The sequence below is a fragment of the Odocoileus virginianus genome, chromosome 6, assembly GCF_023699985.2.
Source record: "Odocoileus virginianus isolate 20LAN1187 ecotype Illinois chromosome 6, Ovbor_1.2, whole genome shotgun sequence".
Taxonomy (NCBI): Eukaryota; Metazoa; Chordata; class Mammalia; order Artiodactyla; family Cervidae; genus Odocoileus; species Odocoileus virginianus.
In genome coordinates this window covers 8,815,527-8,841,152 of record NC_069679.1, presented here as the reverse complement: position 1 = coordinate 8,841,152, position 25,626 = coordinate 8,815,527, and the positions used below count along the sequence as shown (strand labels likewise).

The 25,626-nt window shown below is 53.4% G+C and overlaps 1 protein-coding gene across 3 annotated transcripts in view; it reads right to left on the bottom strand.

Moving 5' to 3' along the window:
* The window catches only part of CORO2B (coronin 2B), a 147,938-nt gene extending 124,651 nt beyond the window's left edge, over nt 1–23,287 (bottom strand). For 2 of the 3 annotated variants that reach the window (XM_020880520.2, XM_070468708.1), the window contains exon 1: nt 23,014–23,287. In XM_020880520.2, coding sequence (XP_020736179.1) covers nt 23,014–23,028 — 15 coding nt within the window. In that variant the 5' untranslated portion in view covers nt 23,029–23,287. Of the gene's footprint in view, nt 1–22,416; nt 22,538–23,013 lie in introns of those variants that run through there. The other variant, XM_020880519.2, reaches the window with a different exon arrangement.
* Nucleotides 23,288–25,626: the final 2,339 nt, after the last annotated feature.

The window sequence follows — 25,626 nt, the reverse complement described above, 5'->3', positions numbered from 1 at the left end:
TTTACTCTGGTCATCCTTCCCAACTGTCTGCTTGGCCAAATCCTCCTCCTGGCCTCTGCTTCAGTGCCCTCGAAGTCCCCTGAGCTGCATTAGTTGCTCCTCCCCGGGGTGCCTAATCCCCCAACCCACATGCTACCCTCATCCTGTAATAGCTGCCCCACTCCCACATCACCCTTGGCTGTAAGCTTCACGCAGACCTGGGCCTCTACCACATTCACCACTTCATCCTCAGGACCTTCTCAAAGGCAGCACCCAGGCAGAGCTCAGGGGGTGCTACCTGAACGAAGTGGTCCAGTGAGAGGCGGGCCCCTCAACCCTTCGGTGCCCACCCTCCCCACCCAGTCCTGGAGGCCAGGGCCTGTATCTCGTCCATTTCTGCATGGCCAGGCACATAGCGGATGTTCAAGAATGTCTGCTGCACCAAGGGGAGTGGGTATGGAGGAGGAAGAGAAAACTCAGCTTTGGGTAGATGCTCAGATCTCTACTTCTGTCTGCCAGCTGTCCACACACCCACATACCTGCACACCACCCCAGTCCCCTCAACGGAGACCCACACACATCACGAGTGCCACTGCCTTTCAGGCTGGCTGGGAGGTGTCCCGTCCCCTTTAATTAAAAGTCAGACCGGCAGCCTCCTCCCTGCTCATTCCTCTCTCTCCAGGTCATTTCTGAAGGGTGAGAATCAGCAGGACAGCTGAGAGGGAGGCAGGGCGGATGTGGAGAAATTGCTGGGTTTGTATCTCTGCCTTACAACCCTCCTCCCACATAAAACAACTTTCCTGTGGGTGACCAGGCCCAGAGATGGCAGCGCCAGGGGCCTGGGGGCTGAGGGCCGGGCCAGGACTGTCCCTTGTTGCTGTTTTCATTTCCTCAAGTCTTCTTTCCTTTTCCACTCCTTCCCCACGGGCCCGGTTTTAGGGGATCCCCTTCCTTCCTCCTCAGGTGGGGAAGGCAAAGTGCCTGACCTGGGGCCACTACCCACAGTTACAGAGGCGGGAGGGTCACTGAAGGTCCTAGGAGCCACATCAACAGAGAAGCTCCTGATCTGAACCCTGGGGTGGGATTGAAGGTGAGAAAGGCTGCTAGCAAAGACCCCTTTCTCCTTCAAGCTGAGCTTTGGAGAAGGAAATGGTAACCCACTCCAGTATTCTTGCCTGGAAAATCCCATGGATGGAGAAGCCTGGTAGGCTACAGTCCATGGGGTCGCAAAGACTTGGACACGACTGAGCGACTTCACTCATTCACTCCTCCAAAGAGGAAGGTGGGGGCTTACTGTGTGAGAGAAGCTTGTCACCTGGCATGAAGCAAAGCTGGTATGTGCTTGGCTAAGTCCACCTCTGGGCAGACTGTGCTGAAAAACATCCCGGAGGCACAAACCAAGCACAGTGGCAAAACAGGGCTGGGAGAGAGGCAGACATTCCAGGAAGGCCTCCTGGAGGAGGTGGCATTTGAGTCAGGCCTCCAAGGGGAAGGGCAACCTCCACATTTTAGAAAGATTTGCAAAGCAAACAGCACTTAAACCACTGGAACTGTGTGTGTGTGTATTTTAGATGAAAAGTATTTGTTTGTGGGGGAAGGGAAACCCCTGGCCCATAATGGGGCTGTAGGATCATGTGTGAGCACATTTTATTCCTGCAGCACTGGGAGGAATTATGGGCCACACCACAGGGGGCCGGGCAGCTCCTGCAGAGGCTGCTTCCATCACCTCTCCTCAGCCCAGATCCTTTCTGGAGGGGCCCGGCCAAGCAGCAGGGACAGCAGCAATCCACACAGAGAGGGGGGGAGACCCTTGAGCCAGTCTCCAAGGATGCAGCTCATTAGGACGCATCCTCTGTTGCCATGGTGATCCCCAGCCCACAGAGCCAGGCTAATAGTTCCTGAATTCACTCAGGCCTCGAGCACAATTAGACAAGATGGATTTTCGAGTTGGAGCATAATGAGACCTGGACGTCCGGAAAGCATATGGCAGCCTCCCAGGGGACAGCGGAGCCCCGGGAGAGCACACTCCTGTCACAAGGCCACCAGGCCACTGCCTCTCGTGGGCAGGAGGTCTGGGAGGCATTGGGGAGCACTTCCCTTCCTTTAGAATTCTTCAAGGACAGCACAGCCTCTGTCTGAGCAGCACTGGGAGATGCGAGAAAGGAAAAATAAGCTTTCCATATCTGTCCCCAGCCCTTCAGGGGACAGGTTTGGGAGGCTTTATTCTGCATCCTCTGACAAATTTGCCAACAAACACATCTCACATGGCTGCAGCTGTGCTGTGTGCACAGAATAGATCCTCGTATCCATGCAAAAGCATAGATAAGTCATTCAAATTCTCTACTGGAACATACACGGGGCCAGGCACAAGAAACACGTCATGGGGTTTGGAGCACCGCATGCCACTCCCCACTCAGGGCACAGGGCTTACCCTCTGGCAGGGGAGACGGGGTGTGTTCAGCTAGAACCATTTCAACACAGCAGTGACATGAGAAGGATGGTGTCTGGAGTGAGGAGAGATCAGAGGAGGCTTCCTGGAGTAGGTGACATTTTGGCTGGGCCTTGAAAGCAGGGATCAAGAGATCTTTTGAGTAGAGACAGAGCAGAAAAGCACAAGTTGAGTTTGGGGCAGCTAGTAGACCAGCATGGCTGGAGGGCAGGGTCAGGGCAGGGGGAAGCTAAAGAAGACTGCTACCCAGGTTGATAGGACCCCACTCCACGCTCCCCTAATCCAGGGAAGCCCCAGGCCCTCTTTGGGCCTGAACCCAAGACAGGCTCCCAGCGAGGCAGCCCAGGTTTCATCTCTATCAGTTTTCCTCTAGCAGCATCACCCATCCAGGCCATCAGAAGTTTTGGTCTGAACCAAAACTCTTTTCTGACAAGTCTCCTGCACAAATCCCTCAGTGTTCTAAACACAGACCGCCCCTTGGTGCCCAGCAGAGACAGGGGAAGGGAGGGGGAGAGTTACAGTTTGCTGTAGGATCAGAAGTAGGGAGGAAGGATTTGGGGAAAGAAGACAGCTGCAGAGAGGGGCAACCTGGGCGTGGCCGGCTCCGGGGAGGAATGTTTACCAGGGACTTTCCCTCTAGGGTACCAAGCTCCCCGGGATTCTTAAAGGTTCAGGCTTTTTAGAAGGCAGGGATACAACTCTCCTGGATTACCACCTTTGGATCCATTTTTTTCCCCAGGAGGTTGCTATTAGCAAAAATCACTAACCCTGTATGACAGAGAAGCAGAGATGGCAAAGCGTCCTGTTGGTTCTCTGTCTCTCTCCTCCAACTCGCTTCCAATCTCTCTGGCCAGGATCCCAGCTCAGTTCCCCAATTCCGGGTGGCTGTCACCCTTCTTCTCCCAGGGCTGCCCACAAAGCCCAAGGCACTGAGCTTCAGCCTCTGAGAGATCTGATTTTCTAAATCCGAAAACGCTGTCCGAGCCAAGTCTGGGGAACAAGCGAGATGGTCTGGTTGACGGGGGCTGGACCTGGGACACAGAACTGCTGACCAGAGCAGCCTCCTCCTGGGTTTCTCAGGCAGCCCTGCTCCCCCACTGACTTCCACCTCTCAGGCGTCTCCAGGGACTTAACAACCTCCAGAACCTCACCTCCAGTCCTGTCTCCCCTCCAGCCCTCACTGTCCACTTGGCCGGCTCAGGCCTCTTGCTTGGACCATCACAATGGCCCCCCAAGGGTCTGCTGCCCCTGAGCCCACAGAAGCCACTGGGCCCCCGGGGGAGGGGCAGGGACAGAGTCAGAGCCCCACTCTGGCCTGGGTCACCTCAGTGACTCTGGAGAGGCCTCTGTGTTCCATAGCAACGAAAGGGCTTTTTGTTTGGTCCTTTTCTTTAAATGGGACGGAAACAATTCAGGGAGAAGCTATTGGTAAAATGCAATGCTTCTGAGGGACTAAAGAGCCAGGCAGAGGCATGGGCTCTGGACTGCATGAAGGATGGGACAGAATCTTGGCGCTGTCTCAGTTTACAAGTGTGTGATCTTGGGCATATTACTTAACCCCTCTGAGCTTCAGTATCCTCATCCACAAAATGGACATAACAGTAGCACCGCCCCCCCCCATCCCTGTGCCTCACGGCCTGTTGAAAGGATGATATAATATGCACGTAAAACAGCACAGTCCCTGGATCATGGCTGGCACTAAGCAAGCATCTCTTCTTAGTATTCTGTTACTGGTGAACGCCAGTCCTACAGCATCTCCCTTGCCACTCAAACCTGGGCCAGCCCAGAACAGACGTGCCCAGCAGCCAGCAAAGCATCAGTACCGCGTCCCTCAGTTGTTTCTCCTTGACCCGGGAAGGTAGGGCCTCTTAATTGCTCTTTGGTTTTACTCAATTTGAAGTGAGCTGGACACCAATTCCCTGCAGGAAAAAATAAATATGCTTCTGCTCAAAATACTAATGAGGCTGGAGGCGAGGTGAGGCTGGCAGGGGTGGCCCCTGAGCACTTTCTCCAAGTCCTGCTGGCCCCTCGGGAGGGAGGCCCAGTTTGGAGCACCCTCGAGAGGTCGGGAGCGACGGGAAGCTCTGGTTTCACTTCACAAGCCCCAGATCAAGGCTAAGCTGGCTCAGGTGACCCAGGGAAGGGGTGTGAGAAGCCCACCATGGTGATGCCCACAGATTTGTGATCCAGCACTTCTCTAGGGGCACTTTAGGAATACCCTGGCTGTCTTCCTCTTCTCATAACTAGCCCCCAAGGCCTGGAGATTCCTCTTCCTGTCCCCACTGTCTCTGCCCCGGCTCAGACCCTCACCACTGCCATCAGCCTTTCCCTCTCCTGCCCGTCCTCCCCCGAGTGGTCATTCAGTCAGTCAACAAACAACAGTGAGCAGGAAGCCCGTCCAGCCTGAGGGAGGCAGGAGGACTCGGGGGGACCCAGGCCCAGCTTCGCCCTCCTTTCTGACCTCCCGCCTCACACGCCTCCAGACAAAAGCCTCACAGCTACGCCTTGAGTGGAGGATAGCCCCTCCTCAGAGCCTTTGAGGTGCTTAGTCACTCAGTCGTGTCCAACTCTTTGAGACCTCATGGACTGTAGCCCGCCAGGCTCCTCTGTCCACAGGGATTCTCCAGGCAAGAATACAGAAGTGGGCTGCATGCCCTTCTCCAGGGAATCTTCCCAATCCAAGGATCGAACCCAGATCTCCCGCATTGCAGACAGATTCTTTACCATCTGAGCCAGCAGGGAAGGCCCTCAGAGCCTAGGAACTCTCTGTTCTCTCAGCCAGAAAGATCTTCCCAGATTCCACATGCCTCCTCCTCTCCTTCCACTCTGGGCCCCCATGTCACCGTTTCAGAGCGGCTCTGTCTAAAGCAGCCCCTCCCATCGCTCTGCCCCTGGACCCCACTGCATTTTTCCTCATAGCATTTACCACCACCTGACATCTTAATATTTACGTATTTGTGTTCTGTCCCGTGTCCCCACCTCCAGGGCCAGACCCTGAGGGCAGGGATTTTTTTCTGTTTTGTTCACCTATGTGGATGTGTCCCACCATCTAGAACAGTGGCTGGCACAGTACCTGCTTAATGGATGTTTACTGTTGTGGAATCTAAGGACTTGATCACGTCTCTTTCCCATGTACAACTCACGCCCAACTCACCACGGCTTCCAGCTTGGCCTCCCCTCCCCACCTTCCCAGCTCCTGACCATCCACACTCCAGCCTCCCTGGACAACCTGGAAGCTCTCGAACATCTCAGGAGTGACCTTGTCTTGTTTTTAACTCACGCTGTGCTTCCCCTCCTCCACCCTTTCCCAAATCTTACTCAACCTTCAAAGTCAGACTCAAAACACCACCTCCCCTCGGAAGTCCAGTCTCCCAGGGCTCTGTGGCTTTCAGGACCTGCTTTCAGCACCGCCCCAAACACTCCTTCAGTGTCTGTGTCTGCCTCTCAGGCAGAAGTCAACTTCCTTCAAGGCTGGGGAGATGGGTCCCTTCTGCGCATCCCCAGCCCACACAGTGCCTGTTATGAGCAGGTGCTGAGTGGATGGTCATTTGCATTAAGATTCAGATTGTTCTAATGATAAGAACTGTTACTAACTACTATCTCTTTACAAGGTCCACCATGGGAGACAGAACAACAAGCCAGCCCCAGAGCTGAGAACAGAAGCCCAGCCTCAGGGGCCAAACTAAGGGCAGGAATCCAGGTTCCCTGAGTGTGGACAGCAGATAATCTGAGGCCAGCCACGAGGCTCGGGCACGCAGCCACAGACTTCCACATCTGAAGACAAGGCTGGTCCCACTGTCAGGGGGAATTGCTGCCTGCAACTCCCAGGGGATGTAAACCGGACACCCCCGTCCCTTTCCTGGGAGGAAATCCTGCCAGCATTCTCAGGGACGTGGGACAGCAGGGCTGAGCTGAAGGAGGAAGGGGGGAGGGGCCGTAGGATGGGCCTGGGTCCTAGAGCCCTCCCGCCAGCCTGACCCCATGGGCCACAGCTGAGGCCGCCAACGGCACTCAGTCCTGCTCCTGGCCAGTTCTCTGGCCTGGAACACTGGATAGCTGGGACTTTTGCAGAGCACAGCGCTCCCTACACCCCTTTCTACCTCTCCGCTGCTTCAGAGCAAGCCCACTCCACAGCTCATTTGACTCTCCAAACACGATCAAGGGCCAAATAGGATTGATACCCCCAGAGAGGTCAAGCAACTTGCATGAGGTCACACAGCATGTTGAGGCAAAGCCCAGAATAAAAACTAGGCTGAGATTTCAGCCGTTACTTGGAGTCACCAGGAAAGCAAGTGCTGAAGGGCTTTACTGGGCTGGAGGCAGGAAATGGAGAAGGCTTCATCACCTCCAGAAGTCCTACCCCACTTTCCTCTGCAAGTACACAGTCTGGCTTCAAACCCAGAGAAATTCCATCTCTGCTCACTGACTCTCAGACTCGGGAAGCAGCCTATTCCCTGTGACTTCTTCCCTGGAGGATGCATTAAATAAACAGAGACCCTTTCTCATTTTTCTCCATAAATATTTCAGGAGACTTAAGAAACACACAGATCTGTGTTTGACCTGCCGGCCACTCATAAATGGGGGCTCCTCCATCCCAGGCAGGACGTCAAACAGTCCCCAGGGATTACAGTGTCCACCAGGCCATGGGAAAGACAAGATGGTGGGGACAGCGACCTTCTTACAGGGGCTCTTCACCTGGGTCAGGGAACCTGATGGGAGCTGGAGAGCAGAGCCCAGTTTTTACCAGAAACGCCCCTCCCCTCACTGTCTGCCATTCCTTTGCTCAGAATCTGTTGTTTTGGGGGACCCTTCAATCACTGCTGCCCAAGACCACATCACAGGGGACATGGGGTTCCACACAGACAGGCACCACCTACGGGGAAGCGGATGCAAAGCCTCTCAGAACAGGTGAACCGCAGTCAGGCTGGAGACCTCGGCAACTTAGCAGGCCAGTTTCCCCTTAAGACTTCCCCAAACGGTCCTTTTGTTTATTGATTCAAATGCTCATGGAGTACACTATTCTTGGGCCCGGAACATTCAGCGGCTCCCCAGTGCTGACATGATTCTGACTTCTCGGGCTGTCATTTCCTGTGCTTCCCGGTTTCGCCCCATCCCAGCCTCCCGACCACCTCTCCCTACCCAAGTCACACTCCGCACTCCAGTTAACCTGGCTCTTCCTTTCCCCCAGGAGTCCTTCCCTTTCCTAAACGCTGTTGTGTCCATGCCTTCTCTTCTCATTGTCTTCTCTTGCCCTTCTCAGGGTGGTGCACGGGCCACCTCCTCCGTGAAGCACTTCTGGATCAGCCCACGCCACAGTGATCCCGCCCCTCCCCGGAGCTCCTTCCTGGTTCGCTGCCCACACTGCCTCCCCGGGGACTGCTCCTGTGACACGCTCACGTGTGAGGGCTTATCATGTCAATTCAGTTACAAGTGTCTATAGAGCCAGGCTCTAGCTTCTGTTTCACCCAGGGGTCTGAGGGTGAGAGCTGAATCTGGATAGGTCTCCTCCAGCAGGACACTCTGCTCTGAAGAAATCTTGATGCCCAGACCCTAGCTCCCAGAGAATCTGATTCTGTTGTTCTGGGGGTGGGGGAGTAGGCAAGACCAACTACATAATTTGGTCCTCTTGATGAAAAATTATAAAGAGTTTCAAGACAGGATCAGCGGAACATTAAATCAGGCATTGCACAGGTCACACACCTGTTGATACTGACCCTGAGGAAAAGCATATAAACCTCCCCAGGTGATCTGCAGCCAGCAGGGAGAATCACTGCTAATGACAACAAGGAGTCACTGAAGGTTCTGCACCTCTGGGCTCCCAAGACAGTACATGCATCTGTGTGTCCTCCACCTCTGCAAGCCTGGGCTGCCTGGGGCCCAAGCAAATATTTGTAGAGTGAGTGAATAAATGAATGGATGGAGAGAGATGGAGCTTGAACCAGAAAGCTGAGAAAGGATATTTTTTCCATTAAAAAGTAAATGTATTAAATATTAATGCTTTATTATTAATAAATAGAATATTTTATATAATAAAACCAAGCATTAATATTTTAACATTCACATATTTAAATATATCCAACATGCCTATAGTACGAAAATCTGAAGCGTTCAGCTTGAAAATTTTTTACACATTCACCTAACCACCATTTCAGAAGGTTCTCTTGTGCCCTATCCCAGTTAATTCTACCCCTCATCCCCAACCAGCTCAAAACTCAAAACTAGACAGAATTTTCATCAAAGAAGGACTCTCTTGGACTTTCCTGGTGGTACAGTGGTTAAGACTCTGCGCTTCCAATGCCAGCAGCACAGGTTCAGTCTGTGGTCAGGGAACTAAAATCCTATATGCAATGTACTGTGGCCAAAAAAAAAAAAAAAAAAAGAAGGGCTATCTGGCAGAAGCAGCACGGGGAGGGTGTACTAAAGAGACAAGGAAGAGGCTGACTCGTGGAGGACTGATATTCATACCAAATGAGAGGGGGCAGGCACAAAGGCTCAGATAGGCTGAGCGACTTGCTCAGAGGCACAGTGCAAGCTGGTGGCAGAGCTGAGACTCCAACTCTGGTCCTCAACCTCTGAATTTCATAGACATGCCACAACCCCTGGCAGCCTGGAGTGGGGTGTGTGTGCATGTATGTGTGTGCTGGAGAACACAGCTCGGGAGGAGACTCTGGCTGCAGGGTCTGGAAAAGCTGGGGAAGGCAGGCTGAGCAGCCACAGGGCCTAGTTCTGGGCATAAGCTCACCGGTAGGCTCACTCTTGCACCTGGATTTGCACCAGGTGACACTCCCCTAAGCTAGTTTGGGAAAACTGAGTCCCAACCAGAGGGGCTCGACCCAAGGTCATACAGTGTCAGAGCTGGGGCTTAATTAAGCAGGGGGCTCCAAAATCGCATTTCAGAGGTCTGTTCACCAGGCCAAAAGCACATCTTCCTAGAAAGAGGCCTTGGGCCCCTCTGCTCCACCACCCTTACCCTATCTTCTCAAGCTCAGATCCAGCCTCTCCAGCAGCCCTAGGCGGATGGGAAAGGCCAGTACCCTTCAGTGGTCCCAGCCAGGGGCATCTCCCTGGGGAAGAGAGGGGCACGGATACAGGGAGATGCCAGCAGGAACTCTGGGCTGGGGGCCTGGAACTTTCACTCCTACCTCCTGACATGTGAGCTTTGTGAATCTCCAACCGCTGCAATGTCTCCGGGGCAACGTGAGTTGGGTGGGACCATCGGAAGTGCAAGTCGAACCATGTCACTCCCCGGCTTAAAACCCTCTGGGGCTCCTAGCACCATCAGGGTGAAGCTCACCCTCCTTGGCTGGGCAGCTCTGCTCCCCTGGCTCCTCCCCGCCTCCCAGTCTGTTTATCACCCGCCGTCCTACCCTTTCCCACCCAGCAGCATCCACCTCTCGTCCTACCCTTCCCACCCAGCAGCATCCAACTCTCATCCTACCCTTTCCCACCCAGCAGCATCCAACTCTCGTCTCTCTTGGAATGAGCCAAACCCGCAGCTCTCTCCAAGCCTTTGTTCACATCTGGAATGCCTTCCCCTCCTCTTTACCTGCCTCTGCTTAACTCATCCTTGATGACTGAGATGAGCTCTCTCCCTCCAGCAGCCTTCCTTGGCCCCCTCCCCATCCCCGTGGCTTCAGAGGTGTGTGCACACATCTCCGCTCCCCACACACCAGCCTCTGTCCCCTTATCTCTGCAGCCACGTGTCCTGCTGAGCCACCATCTCCTCCAAGAGACTGACCTCCGGAGGGGGCAGTCCGAGTTTACTCCTGTGTGCTCAGGTGCTGGCATTTGGCCCCAGTACACAGGTGTTCAGCAAAGGCTTCCTGAATGAATCCAAGGCCTCATTTTACCTGCATTAAGGGTGACGGGTGGGGAGTGTGGTCAGTGGTCAAGGGAGCAGGAAAGCCAGGGTGGAGAGGTGCACAGAATAAAGCTGGTCATTCTCTCCACTCCTGTTCCCTGGGCAAAACTGGTTCATGGTAATCAGCTCTCCCCCGCCTTGCCTTCCCCCTCAGGAACCACTCGAGTCTTTCTTTAAAATGTGTTTATTTACCTTTGGCCCTGCTGGGTCTCTGTTGCCGCACAAGGGCTTTCTCTCTTGCAGTGAGTGGGGGCCACTCTTCATTGCGGTGCCCCGGCTTCTCATCGCAGTGGCTTCTCTTGTTGCAGAGCCCGGGCTCTGGAGCACAGGCTCAGTAGCTGCGGCGCACAGACTTAGTTTCCCGACGGCATGTGCAATCTTCCCAGACCAGGGATCAAACCCGTGTCCCTGGCATTGGCAGGCGAACTCTTTTAACTACTGGACCACCAGGGAAGTCCTCTCCTGAGCCTTATTACTTAGGGTCTTGCTATCAGCAAGCTAAAGCATTACCCTTCCCAGGGGAAGTTCTATTTTAATAACATCTCAAAGGCCCAGAGGCACTGAGTTCTACAGAGGTTTCTGGGCATGGTGATTGGGAGGGTCTTCTTTAAAAAGCAACCACACAGCACGATCAGCTTCTGTGTGTCCACGGGGCTCTGTAATCAGACGTTATGTTCAGATCCCAGCTTCCCCGCTGTGTGCACCAGCATGAGTGCCACCCTCTCTGAGGCTCAACTTCCCCTCCTGTAAGGTGGGGATAGGAGGAGATAGGGGCAGGCATGGAAGGTAAAGGATGGGCACTGGCCGGCATGAGTGGTAGGCTCAGCAGAGCGGCATCACTCCTGCTGCTTTTCTATAGCAAAGGCCCACAGAGCTCACAGCTCCCTCGGCCAGCCCCAGTACTCTGGCCCTCTGGGGCCTGCAGAGGGGCAGCTTTGTTTGTGGTTCCTGAGCCCCCCTTCTCCTTCCCTCCACCCACTCTCCCTTCCTCCTTCTCTCCCTCCCTCCAAGTGAGAGTTCCAGGGAAAACTTTGTCTGGAGACTTCTCAAGCCAGTGATAAGGTCTGGCCAGAGGAAAGCTCTTAGCAACCCAGACTCCCAACCCAGAGGCCCTTCTAATGGTTTCAGAGAAACAAAGGAGAGAAAGATTGCCTGCAGCCCTGTGTGCCAGGAGGGCCGGCTTCCAGGAGGGAGAGTGGGGTTCTCGGGCCGCTGTGCAGCCAAAGGTGGCAGCCTGGCACGAAGGACACATGGGCCACCAGATCTGGGTAATTACAGCCCCACAGCCCAGCAGCAAGAGCCTCAGAAGTCGCTCCTTCTGCCACGGCCATGAGTAGGCCCTAGGGCCAGCCACTCCTGGTTGGTTACTTGGGAAGCCAAGCTTTTCCATTCAGGTGCCCCTTGCCAGCTAGGCTAAGCTCGCAAAGTCTCCTTTCTGGAATTTTCCCCCATGCCCACTTTTCAATCAGTCCTTGGCCTGATTTCTAGTAGAAGCCTAGAAAAACCCACTGAACTGAAGCTCATCCAACCTGAGCCTGCAACTAATTGGAGGGAGTCCTAATTCTGGCTCAGTCACTTGTGCCCCTTTGGGAAAACCTTCTGGGGCCTCAATTTTCTCCTCTGTAATGGAGGAGTCCATGACATCTCTTTCGATTTCCTTCCAGCTCTAGCAGTGCGTGGATCTATAGGAGTAAAGATTTAGTCCAGCAGCAACAACCAGGGAACTGTCTAGGATTGTTTCAAATTCTGCCCATCTTGTACCTTTACACCAGGTACCCCAAAATCTATATCACACCTTTTCTAATGTGCATAGATAGCCCTTGCATGAGCACTGTGAAAGGTACTAAAAAGAATCAAGTGTAATCCCTGGTTTCAGCAAGCTCACAATTAATGAGTCAAGGTTCATCTCCCTAAAACAATCAGCAAACAACATAGCACATTAAGCTTTTATTTGTGTCTGGTGTAGTGGAGACTGGGTGCTACAGGAGCTCCTAGGACAGAGAAATGAACATGGTTGTAGACCCTGGTAGCTCAGATGGAAAAGAATCTGCCTGCAATGTAGGAAGCCCGGGTTCAATCCCTGGGCCAGGAAGATCCCCTGGAGAAGGAAATGGCAACCCAGTCTAGTATTCTTGCCTGGGAAATCCCATGGACAGAGATGCCTGGCAGGCTACATTTCATGGGGTTGCTACAAGTCGGACACGACTGAGCGACTTGCACTTGGAGACCCTGAAAAGGCCAGTTTAACAGGACAGCTCAGGTCCTGAAAGAAACTCAATGCACAACAATTTTAGTTTGTCCTCTGATATAATAGTGACTAAGGCAGGAAGGTAGACCCCTGGCTTTAGAGGACAGATCTGTGATAATAAAAAGTTATCAGATGGCCCTTCAGATATACAGAAATCCCCTTTCCCAGAATTCCAAATTTCTCAGAATCCCAAATTTCCCCAAGCATTCCTGCAAACTGATCTTTCACCTGAAAGTCAGCAGGGCAGGCAGCAACAGTATTATCTTCCTTAAGTTAAAGGAAAAAAACCCCAGGAATTAAATCCTTTTGTTCCCACCCACCAACACTTTTCTTTTTAGCTGTTCCATGTCTTAGAAACTCTGCCAGATCATAAAGCTGTTAGTTCTGAAATCACACTTAAGGTGCTTAAACTGTCTGGTGTAAATGCTTCATGTTACTAGAACATACTCCTTTCCCTAAACCCAAAAGAAAAGCAACCTGAGCCACAAGGAAATAAGGATGTGCCTAGAGCCAAGGCCAAGGTCACATGCTACTGGGGATGGGACGACTCTCTGCCTACAGACCCAGGCAGGACTGTGTTCTGGAGCCCATCCTCCCCTGCCTTCCACAGAGAGCTCAGACCTGCGGGAAGCCAGGATGATACAGATCAAGGTACAGATGCTATTTGGCTGACTTTTCAAATGAAAGCAGGACACCCAATTTTTACAGCCAGATTATTTGTCCCGAGCATATCAAAACAGCCAAAAAAGACAGAACAGGAAGAGAGAAAAACAATTTTTTATCTGTACCCAACTAGCCTGATGAAGTGAAAACAGAGGCTGTTTGGAAGAAATGAACTTGGCTCTTGAACACCAGCAGAGTATGAATCAATTCTTTTTAAACTATATTTATTTATTTTTATTTATCTATTTGGCTGAGCTAGGTCTTAGTTGCGGCATGTGTGATCTTCCATCTTCATTGCGGCATGCGGGACCTTTGGTTGCAGCATGTGGGATCTAGTTTCCTGACCAGGGGTTGAACCCAAGCCTCCTGAACTGGGAGCACACAGTCTTAGCCACTGGACCAGCAGGGAAGTCTTTGAATGAAATCTGAAGCCAGGACAGCAGGGGAGAAGTGGATTATCTATTGGAAGGGACTGCCAAACTCTGAAGGCCACGAAATGCTGGTAATGAAGGGGACAGAAGAGAGATTGGATCAGAATGACAATAAACAAACCCATACATGACACCTATGAGAGCCTCACTTACACATTCCAGCATCCTAGTAAGGCTGAGTCCTAATTACATTTTCAAAGATGAGAAAACAGAGGCTCAGAGATGTTGAGGGACTGGTCCAAGGTCACACAGTAAGGAAAGGAGGCAAGGGCAAGGCCTGGGTCTTCTGCCTTCAGGACCCCTGCTCTGGCCCCATGTTTTGGGGTCATTCCAGCCTGATTGAGGGGCAAAACAGAAGTCTAGGAGGCAGGCTCAACCCTTCCCCAGCTTTGGGACCCTCGTAAATTACCTCCCTGCCCTCTGTGGGCCTGTTTCTGCTACTATAGAAATGGAAATGATAATAGCACAGAGCTCAGAGGTAATCAGGAAGATTAAATGAGTAAACACATATGAAACACTTTTCATGTGCCTGGTATAAACTAAGCACCCTAGAGGGTTAGCTACTTCTGTTGTTCTGTTGTTCACTGTCAGTTCCTTGAAAGCAGGGACTTACCAACTGGTGAAAGGCTAGCAACAGCCTAATAATAAATTCATATTTATTAAGATTAGTAGTCATTCTCATATTCCTAGAGAGTGTGAAGATCATGGAGGCAGAGGCCTGGACCAGATGACCTCAGATGGCTTGGGAGTTAAACCCTGAGCATGCGGGCTTCTTCCCAGGGATTAGCATGAGCACCACCCAGAGGCAACCTCCCCATGTTCCCATCTCTGGGCAGCCCGAGTCTCCCACCCTGTCACCATCTGTCTCACTCGGGGGCAAATTTAAGCCTGTGGCGAATGTCACCTTCTCCGAGCTCGGGCAGGGCAGAAACCAAAATGCAGACACTCAATAGACTTTGAACATTAAAAATTCTGGATCTGTCCCTACAGATTTACTTTAAAGACGAATGCCCAACCCAGATAATTAGAAAGATTTAAAGAACAAAAGTGGTCATAATCAGGCCCAGTAAAAATGTAAGGTGGAAATTTTTCTGCCAGAGCAAAAGTTTCCTTTTGAAAAAATAAATGACCCCTCTCCAGAGCTGCCGGCCAGCCAGGAGGGGCACTACCCTCCCACAGGCAGCCTGGGGAGGTCCTGGGATAGCAGCAGAGGGCTGGGCAATTGCACGTGGCACTTCCACAGCCCTCAGGTCAGTTTAAGAAGTTGCCCAGGGAGGGACTTCCCTGGCAGTCCAATGATTAGGGCTCTGCGCTTCCCATGCAAGGGGCACGAGGTCGCTCCCTGGTCCCCTGCAAGCCATGTGGTGAAGGAACAAAAGAAAAAGAAGTGGGGGAAAAAAAAAGAAAAGAAAAAGAAGTGGGATAAGGCAATGTTCAAGCCACAGGGAGGAAGAAGGAGAGCATCAAGGTTAGGAAGCCTGAGTATCTATTCCGCCTCAATGGGTGACTTTTTGCAGCTTATTTAGCCTCTCTCTGCCTGTTGCCTCATCTGTAAAGTGGAAATAATGACAGTGATCTCTACCATTAAGTCTCTCTGATGATTAAATGAGCTGGGCTGAGCCCTCACCCATGCCTGGCATGCAGGAAGCGACCCTGGAGAGCTGTTTCTGACTCCAGGCATCTGCGCATGCTGTTCCCTCTGCTGGTTATCTCTCCCCTGCTCCCCACGTATGTCACCTGCCACCTCCTACTCAGCCTACATGATTCAGCTAACAGCCCCTCCTGAGCCCCCTGACTAGGTCAGGCCCACTGTTACTATTCCCAGAGCTCCCTGCTCATTTCATAACACCCCAGGACACTCATTGTCAGCATTTGTTTAATTTTCTGTCTGCCTGACGTTAATAGCTGACAACAACTGCCAGGCATGTGGTAAATGCTTCACACAGATCAGCTCTTTTAATCTTTGTAATAATCCTTTTAAGTACTACTATTATCAATCCCAATTAATGGATGGGGAAGCAGATGTTCAGAGAGGTTAGGCAACTTGCCCAAGAACACACAGCAAGTAAATAAAACAGTGCCATCTGGCTGACTCTAAAGCTGGCACTCTTAGGTACCCCCTGGGCATCAAAAGCCATCTCAAGAGAAGGCTGCTTCTGGTAAGGGCTGCAGGCCTGAATCACAGATCTGTTTTCCCTATGCAAAGCTAGCTTCAAAGAGATGGAGAAGGCTCTGTCTCTGTTTCGCCACTGGGCTGGCTGCCCTACCAATAAGCAGCCCTATCTAATGCCAGTCACCACATGTGATCACCATCAAGATGTCCTTCTTTCCCAGCAGCCTTCCCCCAATCAAGCACATGGTTCCCAGCTCCAGCAAAGGCCACAGGGAAGTTTGACACACCCACAAGCATCACCCTCAAGGCAAGCACACCTTCACGGCAGGGCCACAGACACACAGATGGGAGCCCTATGCTTTGGGGGTAGAAGGTGCAGAATATGATGGAGCCCCAGTAGGAGAGGCCTGCAAGTTACAAGAATGTGTGCTCTGGAGTGAGACAGCCCAGGTACAGATCCCTGCTCCCCCACCCACTAAACCTGCAATCTTGAACAATTCACTTATTCTCATTGAGCCTCAGTCTCCTCATCTGAAAAATGGGATCATCCAATAATAGACTCAATCTCATGGTGTACAGAGTCAGTGCGATCATGCCTGCCCAAAGCCTGCTTAATAAGTGGTATTCTTGTCATGATGGTGATTGTGTCTTCACATGTTCCAGACTATTATGTGATTGAATCGAGAAGGTTCTAGCTCAGAGTCAGAAGATCCAGGTGTGCATCCGGGCTCTGACCCACATAAGCTCTGTGACTTAGGGTGTGGTCTCTCTTCTCATAGACTCTGTTTATTCTCTATAAATAGGGGGAAGCCTCCCACCATAGGATGGGCAAAGCAATGCGCAGCACTAACCCATGCTTGTATTCTGTAAACAGGACAGCTCTGAGGAAACCTGGGCACCTCCCATCACTGTGTTAATTAATTGGAAGGAGGGTGCCAGCCAGAAACCAATTACCAAGTCCCTCCAGGGGCCTCTGCAGGGGGGCAGGGAGGAAGGAGAGGGGAAGAGTGGTGACAGCTCCTCCCCACCCCCCCCCACCCGCCACCCTACTTGCGTCTCCTTTGCAGCTGGTCCCACACTCCAGGCCCACAAAGGAGAGGCTCATTCTAAACAGCGTCTTTTCATGTGGAAACCACTAGATTTGCATCTGTCCTTCCCTGGCCAGGCCTGCTCCCTGCCAGCTGCTCTGAGCTTCCCAGACTGCAGGCAGCTCGGCCAGGGCCTGTGGGGTCCACGGGCAGGGAAAGGAAGGGAACTGAAAGAGCTGAGCAGGAGAGGGAAGGAGAGGGGGTTGGGCACAGAGGGAATCTGCACATTCCCTCATCTCCTGGACACCAGACAAAGCCTGTGGCCGGCACATCCAAATCAGAATCTGGGCCTTCCCGGTGCCAGCAGCCAGCGGCGGCTGAGGCCATGTCTGCTCCAGGCTGGCCAACCTGGGAGAGAAGTGGAAAAACTCACTCCATGGCTGGGCTGCCAGGGCCTGACGCTGCCAGGCCGCTGGTCCGGCCAGCGTCCACACACGCAAACCAACGAGCCCGTGTCGGTGCTGACTCCACAGGACTGGCTGGCTGACGGGTGATTCTGGGGGCCCTGGGGGGCCTCACAACCCTGCCCTGATGCCTCTGGGTGCTTCCATGGGTGCCAAGGCGGCAACACCCTCAGCCATGAGAACACAGGGCCTCTGGACACACTCAGGAAGAGAGTAACTCAGCAGAGCTTTTCTGGAGAGAGAGGGAGAGACGGCAAGGAAGGGAAGAGCCTGCATTTACTAAGCGAGCACTAAGGGCGTGCAGTCAAGCCCAGCTTGTGTCCCCTGGACCTTGAGGCTCCTAACCCAGGTCTCTATGACACCTCCTTACACACCCATTTCTTCAAAGATCCTGGACAGCAGGGGCTGCAGCTATATACTCTCTGAGCACAGTGCCTAACAGGGCTTGGCCCAGAGCAGGAGCTCAGAGGGCTGGGCGAATGAGTAAATGTTACCTAGATTCCTTCTGCATGAGGATGCCAGTGATCTGCAAAAAGAATTGCAAGGAAGGAGGCAGTATAGTGAGAGTGTGAGGTGTACAGAAGGCAGAATCCCCACCCTACCCCACCCCAAGAGTCTGGGAGCTGGGTCTATGCTGGTGAAATGGGGCAGGACCCAATGGTCCTTGCCCCTCACGTCCTCTGCCTGCCTTTTGTCTGTGGGAAAACTTCAATGAATAAGTTTAACCAGCGAAGTGAGAATATGCAGAAACAAAGGAAAACAGCCAAAGGAGACCAAATAACAATAATTTAGATATTAAGCATAGTCAAGGACCTGTAGTTCCTTCTCAGGAGCTATCGATAATATTCTGAGCCATAGCCTGTGAATCATCTTATGGATACAGAAAACTCCCACCAGGTGGAGAAGTTAATTACATGAGGACCACACTGCAGCCAGGACATAAGTTGCCACAATTCCAAAAACCGGCCTCAAGGAAATGGGAACAAACTGACCCTGGAACTGAAGACTCACTGTACTTAAAACAATCAGGATGACGCTGGTCAGACCACCAATGACTAACTTCAAGATGACTATCAGAGCTGACTGTGCTGTTCTATTTGCAGCCCCCTCCTTCAACCTATAAACGCTCTACCCCACTGGGTGCTGGGGATGGGGGAAGTCAGCCTTTGGACAGGCATTCACCCTATCCACCCACCCTCACCCCACCAGTTGCTAGCATCCAAAATAAAGCAAACTTTCCTTTCCACCAACCTGGCCTCTTTAACGGCTATTAAGCAGTGAGCAGCCAGATCCCACTTTCAGTTACACCGGTACCTCTTGGCCTTTTAATTGAGGTTCTCGCATCTCTTCTTGCGGTAAGAGTCAGACAGGAAAAAGGTGCTGGGAAGTGGGATGTTGGAGCTCCAGCATCCTACATGGACTGGATGCGGGTCAGTGAGTTGAAGCGGAAGGGCTTGTAATCCACTCTTCCCCATCCTGACCCTGTGCTCCCTTCACCTGGACCCAAAAAAGGCAGAGGCTGTCCTGCAGAAGGAAACCCAGACACTAGCAGCCCAGGCTGGGGCAATGCGGTGGGGGTAAAACACCCGCCCCCACTAGGGCGGCCTGAAGTCCCCCTCACTAGGCAGCTGGGCAGAAAGAGCACTGACCAGCAGTCAGGAGAACCCGAGTCTCTGCCCTCCAGTGTCACTTGCTGAGTGACTTTAAGGAAACCACAGTTGTGCTCCGCGGGCCTCAGTTCCCTCAGTTGTCAAGGGAGAGAACGCAATGACGTAACTGCTCGTATATTCTGTTCTCCTGTCAGGCTCTCTACAGGGGCCTAGAGATATGTTGCTGGTTGTTCAGTTGCTAAGTCGTTTCCGACTCTTTGCGACCCCATGGACTGCAGCGCACCAGGCTTCCCTGTCCTTCACTATCTCCTGGAGCTTGCTCAAACTCATTTCCGCTGAGTTGGTGATGCCATTCAACCATCTCATCCTCTGTCACCCCCTTCTCCTTCGGCCTTCAATCTTTCCCAGCAGAAGCCAGGGGCTCCAACCTGTGAGTTGAGCTCTGCGAGGGTGGGACAGGAGAGGGAAGGAGGACTTGCAGGTCTGGGGGCCAGAGTGCAGCTGACAATCCTGCTCGTGGACTTGGAATCTACCGCTCAGCACTGGCATCCGGGGTCCTCTTTGCCCACATTCCTTCCCCTAAGTCTTTCTGAGGGACGGGAGGCATTCCCGCTGCTCAGGGCATTTTGTTTGTGGACCACTGGCTCCCTGAGCCAGCCTAGGGAACCTGGAAAGCGCTAAGTTCAGTGGCACCTAACTTAACAAGGCCACCTAGCCACTAGAAGCCACCACCTTCCTTACCCAGAAGTCCCAAGTCTGGTTACATCACACATTAAAGCCAGGAAAGCATTCCAAAGGACCTCTGAGCAATGAGGAGGAGGTTGTAGGGGCCAACATAGAGCTTCAAGACTTTTCTTATAGCCCACTGACTCAAACTCTACACACAATTCTAATATATTTTGTTCTGTTTTTCCAGCTGAGGGCAGTCTAGAAACAAGATATTTAGAAGGCGAGAAGGACTGCTTTATGCTATGTCAGGTATATGACTGAAATGGAATAGGGACAGAAAAATGCTAAAAACCAGGCACAAGGACTCAAAGGATAAAATCATCTGGAATGAAACTGTCTTGTTCCTAGGAGGGCTGCCTTCACTGTCACCCCTGACCTGCCCTGTGGAAGGATACTGGACCACAACCAGGAGGAGGCTGGGCCTTGACCTCCTGTGGACATCTGCAGGCGGGGAAACTGCATCTGGTCCTTCCCTCTGCTTTCTCTTCTTTTCTCTCCCTTTCTTCTCCTTAGTACATAAAGAAACTAAGACAGCTTACTAAAATACACATCATAAAATATAGTTTAAAACATCATACCCAGGAAAAAAAATGTCATCTGGCGAGACGGTCACAGTCCAAAATCTACATGGCTCCATGTCTCTAGTGTGTTAGAGCAGGAGCCCTTCTGGAAAATCCTCAGGCTTTATATGCAACCCCACCTGCTTGTACCCCACAGAGAAGGGGGAATGGGGTAGGTATCAGAGGGAGGGTAGCAAATGGCAAACCGAGGCCTCTCCCCCTAAGGATGTGCTACTGAAGATCTGGCAACTGGCCATCATGTTTCTTTGTCTCTACTTTCCTATCATCTCCTACAGTCCACACCGAACCCTGGCCTTGAGGATCTGCCCTCCAGGGATCTGACACAAGAGCTCCAAACAACGGTCCGAGGAAGCTGGGGCTTGCCCAAAGTGGTGATTCTTTGTGTAAAGGCATCAGGAGCTAGGGTCTCACCCTCTAATCCATTCCCTCCCGTCTGCCACCCCCAGCTTGTAAGTGTGATCCCACCTCCCAGACTCCCTTTAGGGTTCTTCTTCATATCTGTCTTGTAACCAGACCAACTTCAGAAAGAACAAAGAGCCTCCTGGTCTCCATCAGAGCTGACTTCTTGCCAGAGCTGAAGCTGTCCCAAAGCCCAGCAGAAGGTGGAACCAATTCTGCATTTCACAGATGGGAAAACAGAGGCCTAGAGATGGAAGTGACTGGTCCAAGGTCACACAGCCTGTTAGTGGCTTATTTAGGACTAGAGGGCAGGCCTTCAGACTCCCAGAGCACTCTGGTTCCTTCTCAAACTGAGAGGAGGCTTTACCAACAGGCTTTCAGGCCTGCCCCACCCCCCACCAGGCCCCTCCCCTGCAGGCCTCGGGCTCCTCCCGCTCTCCCCACTGGAAAACCAGCTGTCTGTGAAGGGCTAGCAAGGGAAGAGAAGATAGGGTTAAGGTGGGGATTTTATTTAATCCTCTGAGCCAGCTTAAACTGATGCCACATTTGTTAGAAGAGCCAGACAGAGGGATTTGATGGGGGATGGTGGAGGGAAAGGGGCACATTAGTGAATAATCACTGGATACCAAGAGGCCGGACCTGCCAGTGGGTTGAAAAGACAGGTACTCACATTCATGGACTCCCCACCCCAGGGCCCAGGTCTCCAAGTAGTGGCCCTCTAACACTGGAATCATCCAGGCTCTAAGGTGCAGGGTAATGGAAAGATCACAGGCTAGAGATTGAAACAGGCCTGAGGGCAAACCCCAACTCAGCTACTTACTCACTGTGTGACCTCAGGCAAGTTACTCTACCTCTCTGAGCCTCAGTTTCTTCCCCCATTAAAGGGAGCCTGAATACACCTTCCTTGCAGGTCTCCTGGGAAGGCTGCCTGAGCTCACATATATAAAGAGACACGGGGGAGACACTGAATCAAATCTCTGCTATTATTACAAATCTCTCATCTGTTATCTCTCATCTAAGGCCATCCATTGCTCTTTTACTCTAACCTGCTTACCTCTTTGACATTAACATTAGTGACAGTAATCCTTCCCAGCTAAATAGCATTTGTATCATTTCAAAACACAAAGCATCCTGCCCTCTGTGGGTCGCAGCAGCCCTACCAGCCACAGCCAGAGCTAAGGTACCCCATCAGCCCCCAAGTTCATCTTCCCACAATGTTTCCAAGTTCCAATTCTGGAATTGAACCCAAAGACCCTGAATGAACATGCTGTCTTATAGCAGATCTTGGGGGGCATCAGGTGGAGCTAGAACCACTTCTCCCATTGCTTCCAAGCTGACCCACCATCTGGTCTGCTGCTCTGACCACAAACAAGCTGCCCTTCCCACTTTGACTTCCAGCTCTCTAATTATGAGAGCCAGGTGGGCAGCTGATGGAGTCTGGCCTTGGGTACACGGCTTACCAAACCCAAGACCAAGGCCAGGCTGTGATCTCCTTAGCCTGACTGAGCTCTCTGAAAAGTGTGGGTTCACACCCTTGATCTTACTGGTTCTTAATAATTGCTGGTCACCAACCCCAGCGTTCATATTATCTTTCCTATGCTCACACTCCAGGGCCAAAGCAGGAGGGCCCAGCCAAGGTCACCCAGGGGGTCGGGACAGAGCTGCCGAGTGAATGGTGAATGGCAGGTCTCCTAAACCCTGGGCACTTTCCACTTTCCCAGGTCAGCTCTCCACTTAACTCTTTCTTTCCCACAGCAACGAGGCGCCCAAAATGTCTCCTGTAAACCTCGGCCCCTAAGATGAGGTCCAAGAACTCTCCCGCAACACGGGAGCTGCCAGAAAGAGCGCCGCCCCTCCTTACCCGGCCACAGCTCTTTCCCATATCTTCAAGTTGGCCACTCCAGAAATCTTTCCCAACCCTGGCAGCAACTCCCGGGACTGAGCAGCGCCCACAGACTGCTTTTGGAGTCAGGCCCGAGTTCCTGGGATGAACAGCAGAGCCCGACAGGTGGGGTGGGCCTTCACCTCTGCGGGCCTCCTCAGGGCGGCAAGTCCATTCCCACACCCACTGCCCAGCGCCGGTCCGTGCCAGCGACACTCCCGGCGGTGCGCTCCAACGAGGAGGGGGGCACACCACTGAGCCGCCCGACACTGTTCTCCTGGGGTTAAAAATGCAGCATCCTAAACAAGGGTTAAAAATGCAGTCCTGGGGTTGAGCCTGCGAGAGGGATCCTGCCCAAACGACAGCTATTGCCAAAGCGGCATCCTCCCACTTCCCTCCGCAGTCCTGGGGGCCGAGGGACTCGAGCGACTGCGGGAGCAAGAGAGGCACACCTTCCGGACACAGAGCCCCCCCTCCTCACGCCCACATCCCCGCGCCCCCCGCAGCCCTGGCCGGGGGTGGGGGGGAGCTTTCAGCGCCGGCGCGTCCCGGACGCGGCGGGCCAGGGGCGCCTACCTTTGTGACAGTCATGCAGAAACTCCGGGGCGGTGCGGGGCCGCGGGCGCGGCGTGCGGGGGCGGCGGCCGGGGTCCGCCCGGGGGCTCCGGACGGCGGCAGGAAGGGGGTCCGGAGCGGCTCCGCGCGCTCCCCGCGCCCCGCGGGAGGCTCCGCCGAGCCTGGGGGCCGCGCTCCGGGCGGGCAGCGCGCAGGGACCGCTCGTCAGCGCTCGCCCGCCGCTCGTCGCTGATGTCAGCCCCGAATGTGCATTTATAATAGATGAGCCTCCTTCGCCGCAGGAAGGCGAGGCAGGAAGAAAGGGAGCGAGGGAGAGGGCCCGGGCTGGGGGGCGGGGGGAGGAAGAGGGGCCGGGAACTCGCTACAAAGGAGGAGGCGGAAGGAGGAGGAAACGCACGCCCTCCCGCCAGCCGCCGTGCCCCGCGCCTCCGGGATCGGTCGCGGCCGCGGGGCACAGAGGCTCGCCAAGCCCGGGGCCGGCGCCCAGGCCCGCGGCCTTAACCCCTTCAGGCCCGCGGCCGCCTGGCGGCCGGGCGAGCCTGGGTCCTGGCACCTGCCAGCTAGGGTGGGGGGTGGGCGGCGACCCGGGCTCTCCGTGCCCCGTTGGCCCCGGGCCTTTGGCGAAGTCACACTCTAGATGGCCGAGGCGCCGCGCGGGCCGAAACGACCGCCAGGCTCGCCCCCTGGAGGTTCGCAGAGTCGGCCGGCGGGCGGGGAGGGCCGAGCGGTGGGCCGAGAGGGGCGTGGCAGCCGCCCGCCGGGACTCAGCCTGCACCCCTGCCTCGCGCAGACCCCGGCACCGGGGGGCGCAGGATGAGGCGGCGCCAGCACCCGTTTCAGTGTCGTTCCCGCAGCGAGAAGGTGGCCCAGGGGCGTTCGTAGCCAGTTTTACAGAGGAGGAAACTGAGGGTCAGGATCGGAAGTGACTGAGACAACTGGCATGCAGCCGGGCTGGCGCTTCTCTGGGAGCCCGCTCTTTCCACGTCGCCGCGAGCTCTGAGCTCTGCACCGAAGCCCGGGTTATAACAGCTGCGTTCTAGAGACAGGACGAGCCCTGCCGCAGGTGTGCTCGGGCGACCCTCGGGCTTAGCGCTACCCTGGGGGAACACAGGTGCGGCCTCTGTGGTGAACTAGTCCTGACCTGGGTCCCTCCCACGATGCTCTAGAGCTGCTTCAGGGACTCAAGGTACAACCACCGGAGGGTGTCCCACAAGTCTCTGAAAGGAGTCCTCCTCCTAAGCACCTGGGCAGAACCGGTTTCGGCAGATTCCCAACTACCGAAACAGGAGGGGAGGGGCTAGCGGAGATGGAGGCGGAGGGATCTGCCACGCATCACAGCCTCCCCCTAAGCCCGGAAGTGTTGGTTTTCTGCTCCCGGCGATTATACAATTCAATCAAGTAGGAGACGTTGTCCACAATGATATGCGCACCTGCTCTGTAGAAGGCGCTGGAAGAACAGAGAGGAGATCGGATGCCTGCCTTCAACGAGCCCGCTGTTCAGAGCAGCAATAATAATCAGCAGCTGTAGAGCTCTTTATGGATCATCCTGCTACTTTTATTTACATTTTCGCCCGTGATCCCTAATGCAATAGTATGAGGAAGGAATTACCATTCTCGGTTTGCTGATGAGTGAACAGTCTCAAAGAGGGGCGGGGACCTCCCCAAGATCCCACAGTGATAGAGCCGACACTGAACAGAAGCCATTTACAATTGAGCACAGCATTGTGCTTTGGAGCTGTGAATTCCAGGGCTACTCCTACCTGCTGCCTTATTTGAGCTTCACACTTGGGAGGTAGCTGGACAGTTAGTAGTCCTGTTTTCAGCCACAAGGAGTTTAAATGCCTCACTCAGTCTCTTGTACCCAAGAGATGTCATGACACATGTGACATGATACATGATGTCACAAGCCTCAGGCATTTCATTTGTACAGACTCTTCCTCGATGTCTTCCCATGTTGGCCCTCATGCTTTTGACCACATTGCTCCCCTGCCAAGAATGCCCTCCTCATTCTTCTGCACTGATCTAGACTCTGCCTCTCACGGTCCCACCTCCTTGCCAAACCCCTGACAACTCTATCCCCCACGGGTCCCCATGTTGCATTTGAGTCCCAGCGTCTGGTCTTGTTTTCATGAGTTTCTGGCTAATACAAACTGTGAGCCCGCAAACATTCAGAGAACCAGGGCATGTCTTCTCTTACTGTGTGCCCCGGGCACACAATAGGTGCTCAGTGACTATTTAATGCCACCAAGAACAAAATCAAGCAGAGTAAACCTTTGACCTACAACAGAAGAAGTTTAAATTGGATCCATGAAAGCATTTCCCTTTAGCAAGCTGTCCAGCATCAGAAGGGGTCACATGCCCTGTCTGGGCTGTCTTAGGCAGATCAGCCTCAAGATAGGAGGATGGACCTCAAAACTTTTCTGAAGCCCCTGTAGCCCTTGGAAACTATTAAAGGGCAACTCAAGAACATGAGCCACCCTGCCCCCCCACGACATCCATGTTTCTCTCTCATGGATATTTAAAATCCCAGATTGTCATTCTCAGCTACCCAGCATGCCTCTTGGCACCTTCCCCACCATCCGCCAGCATTGCAGGCTCTGGGAACGAGACAGA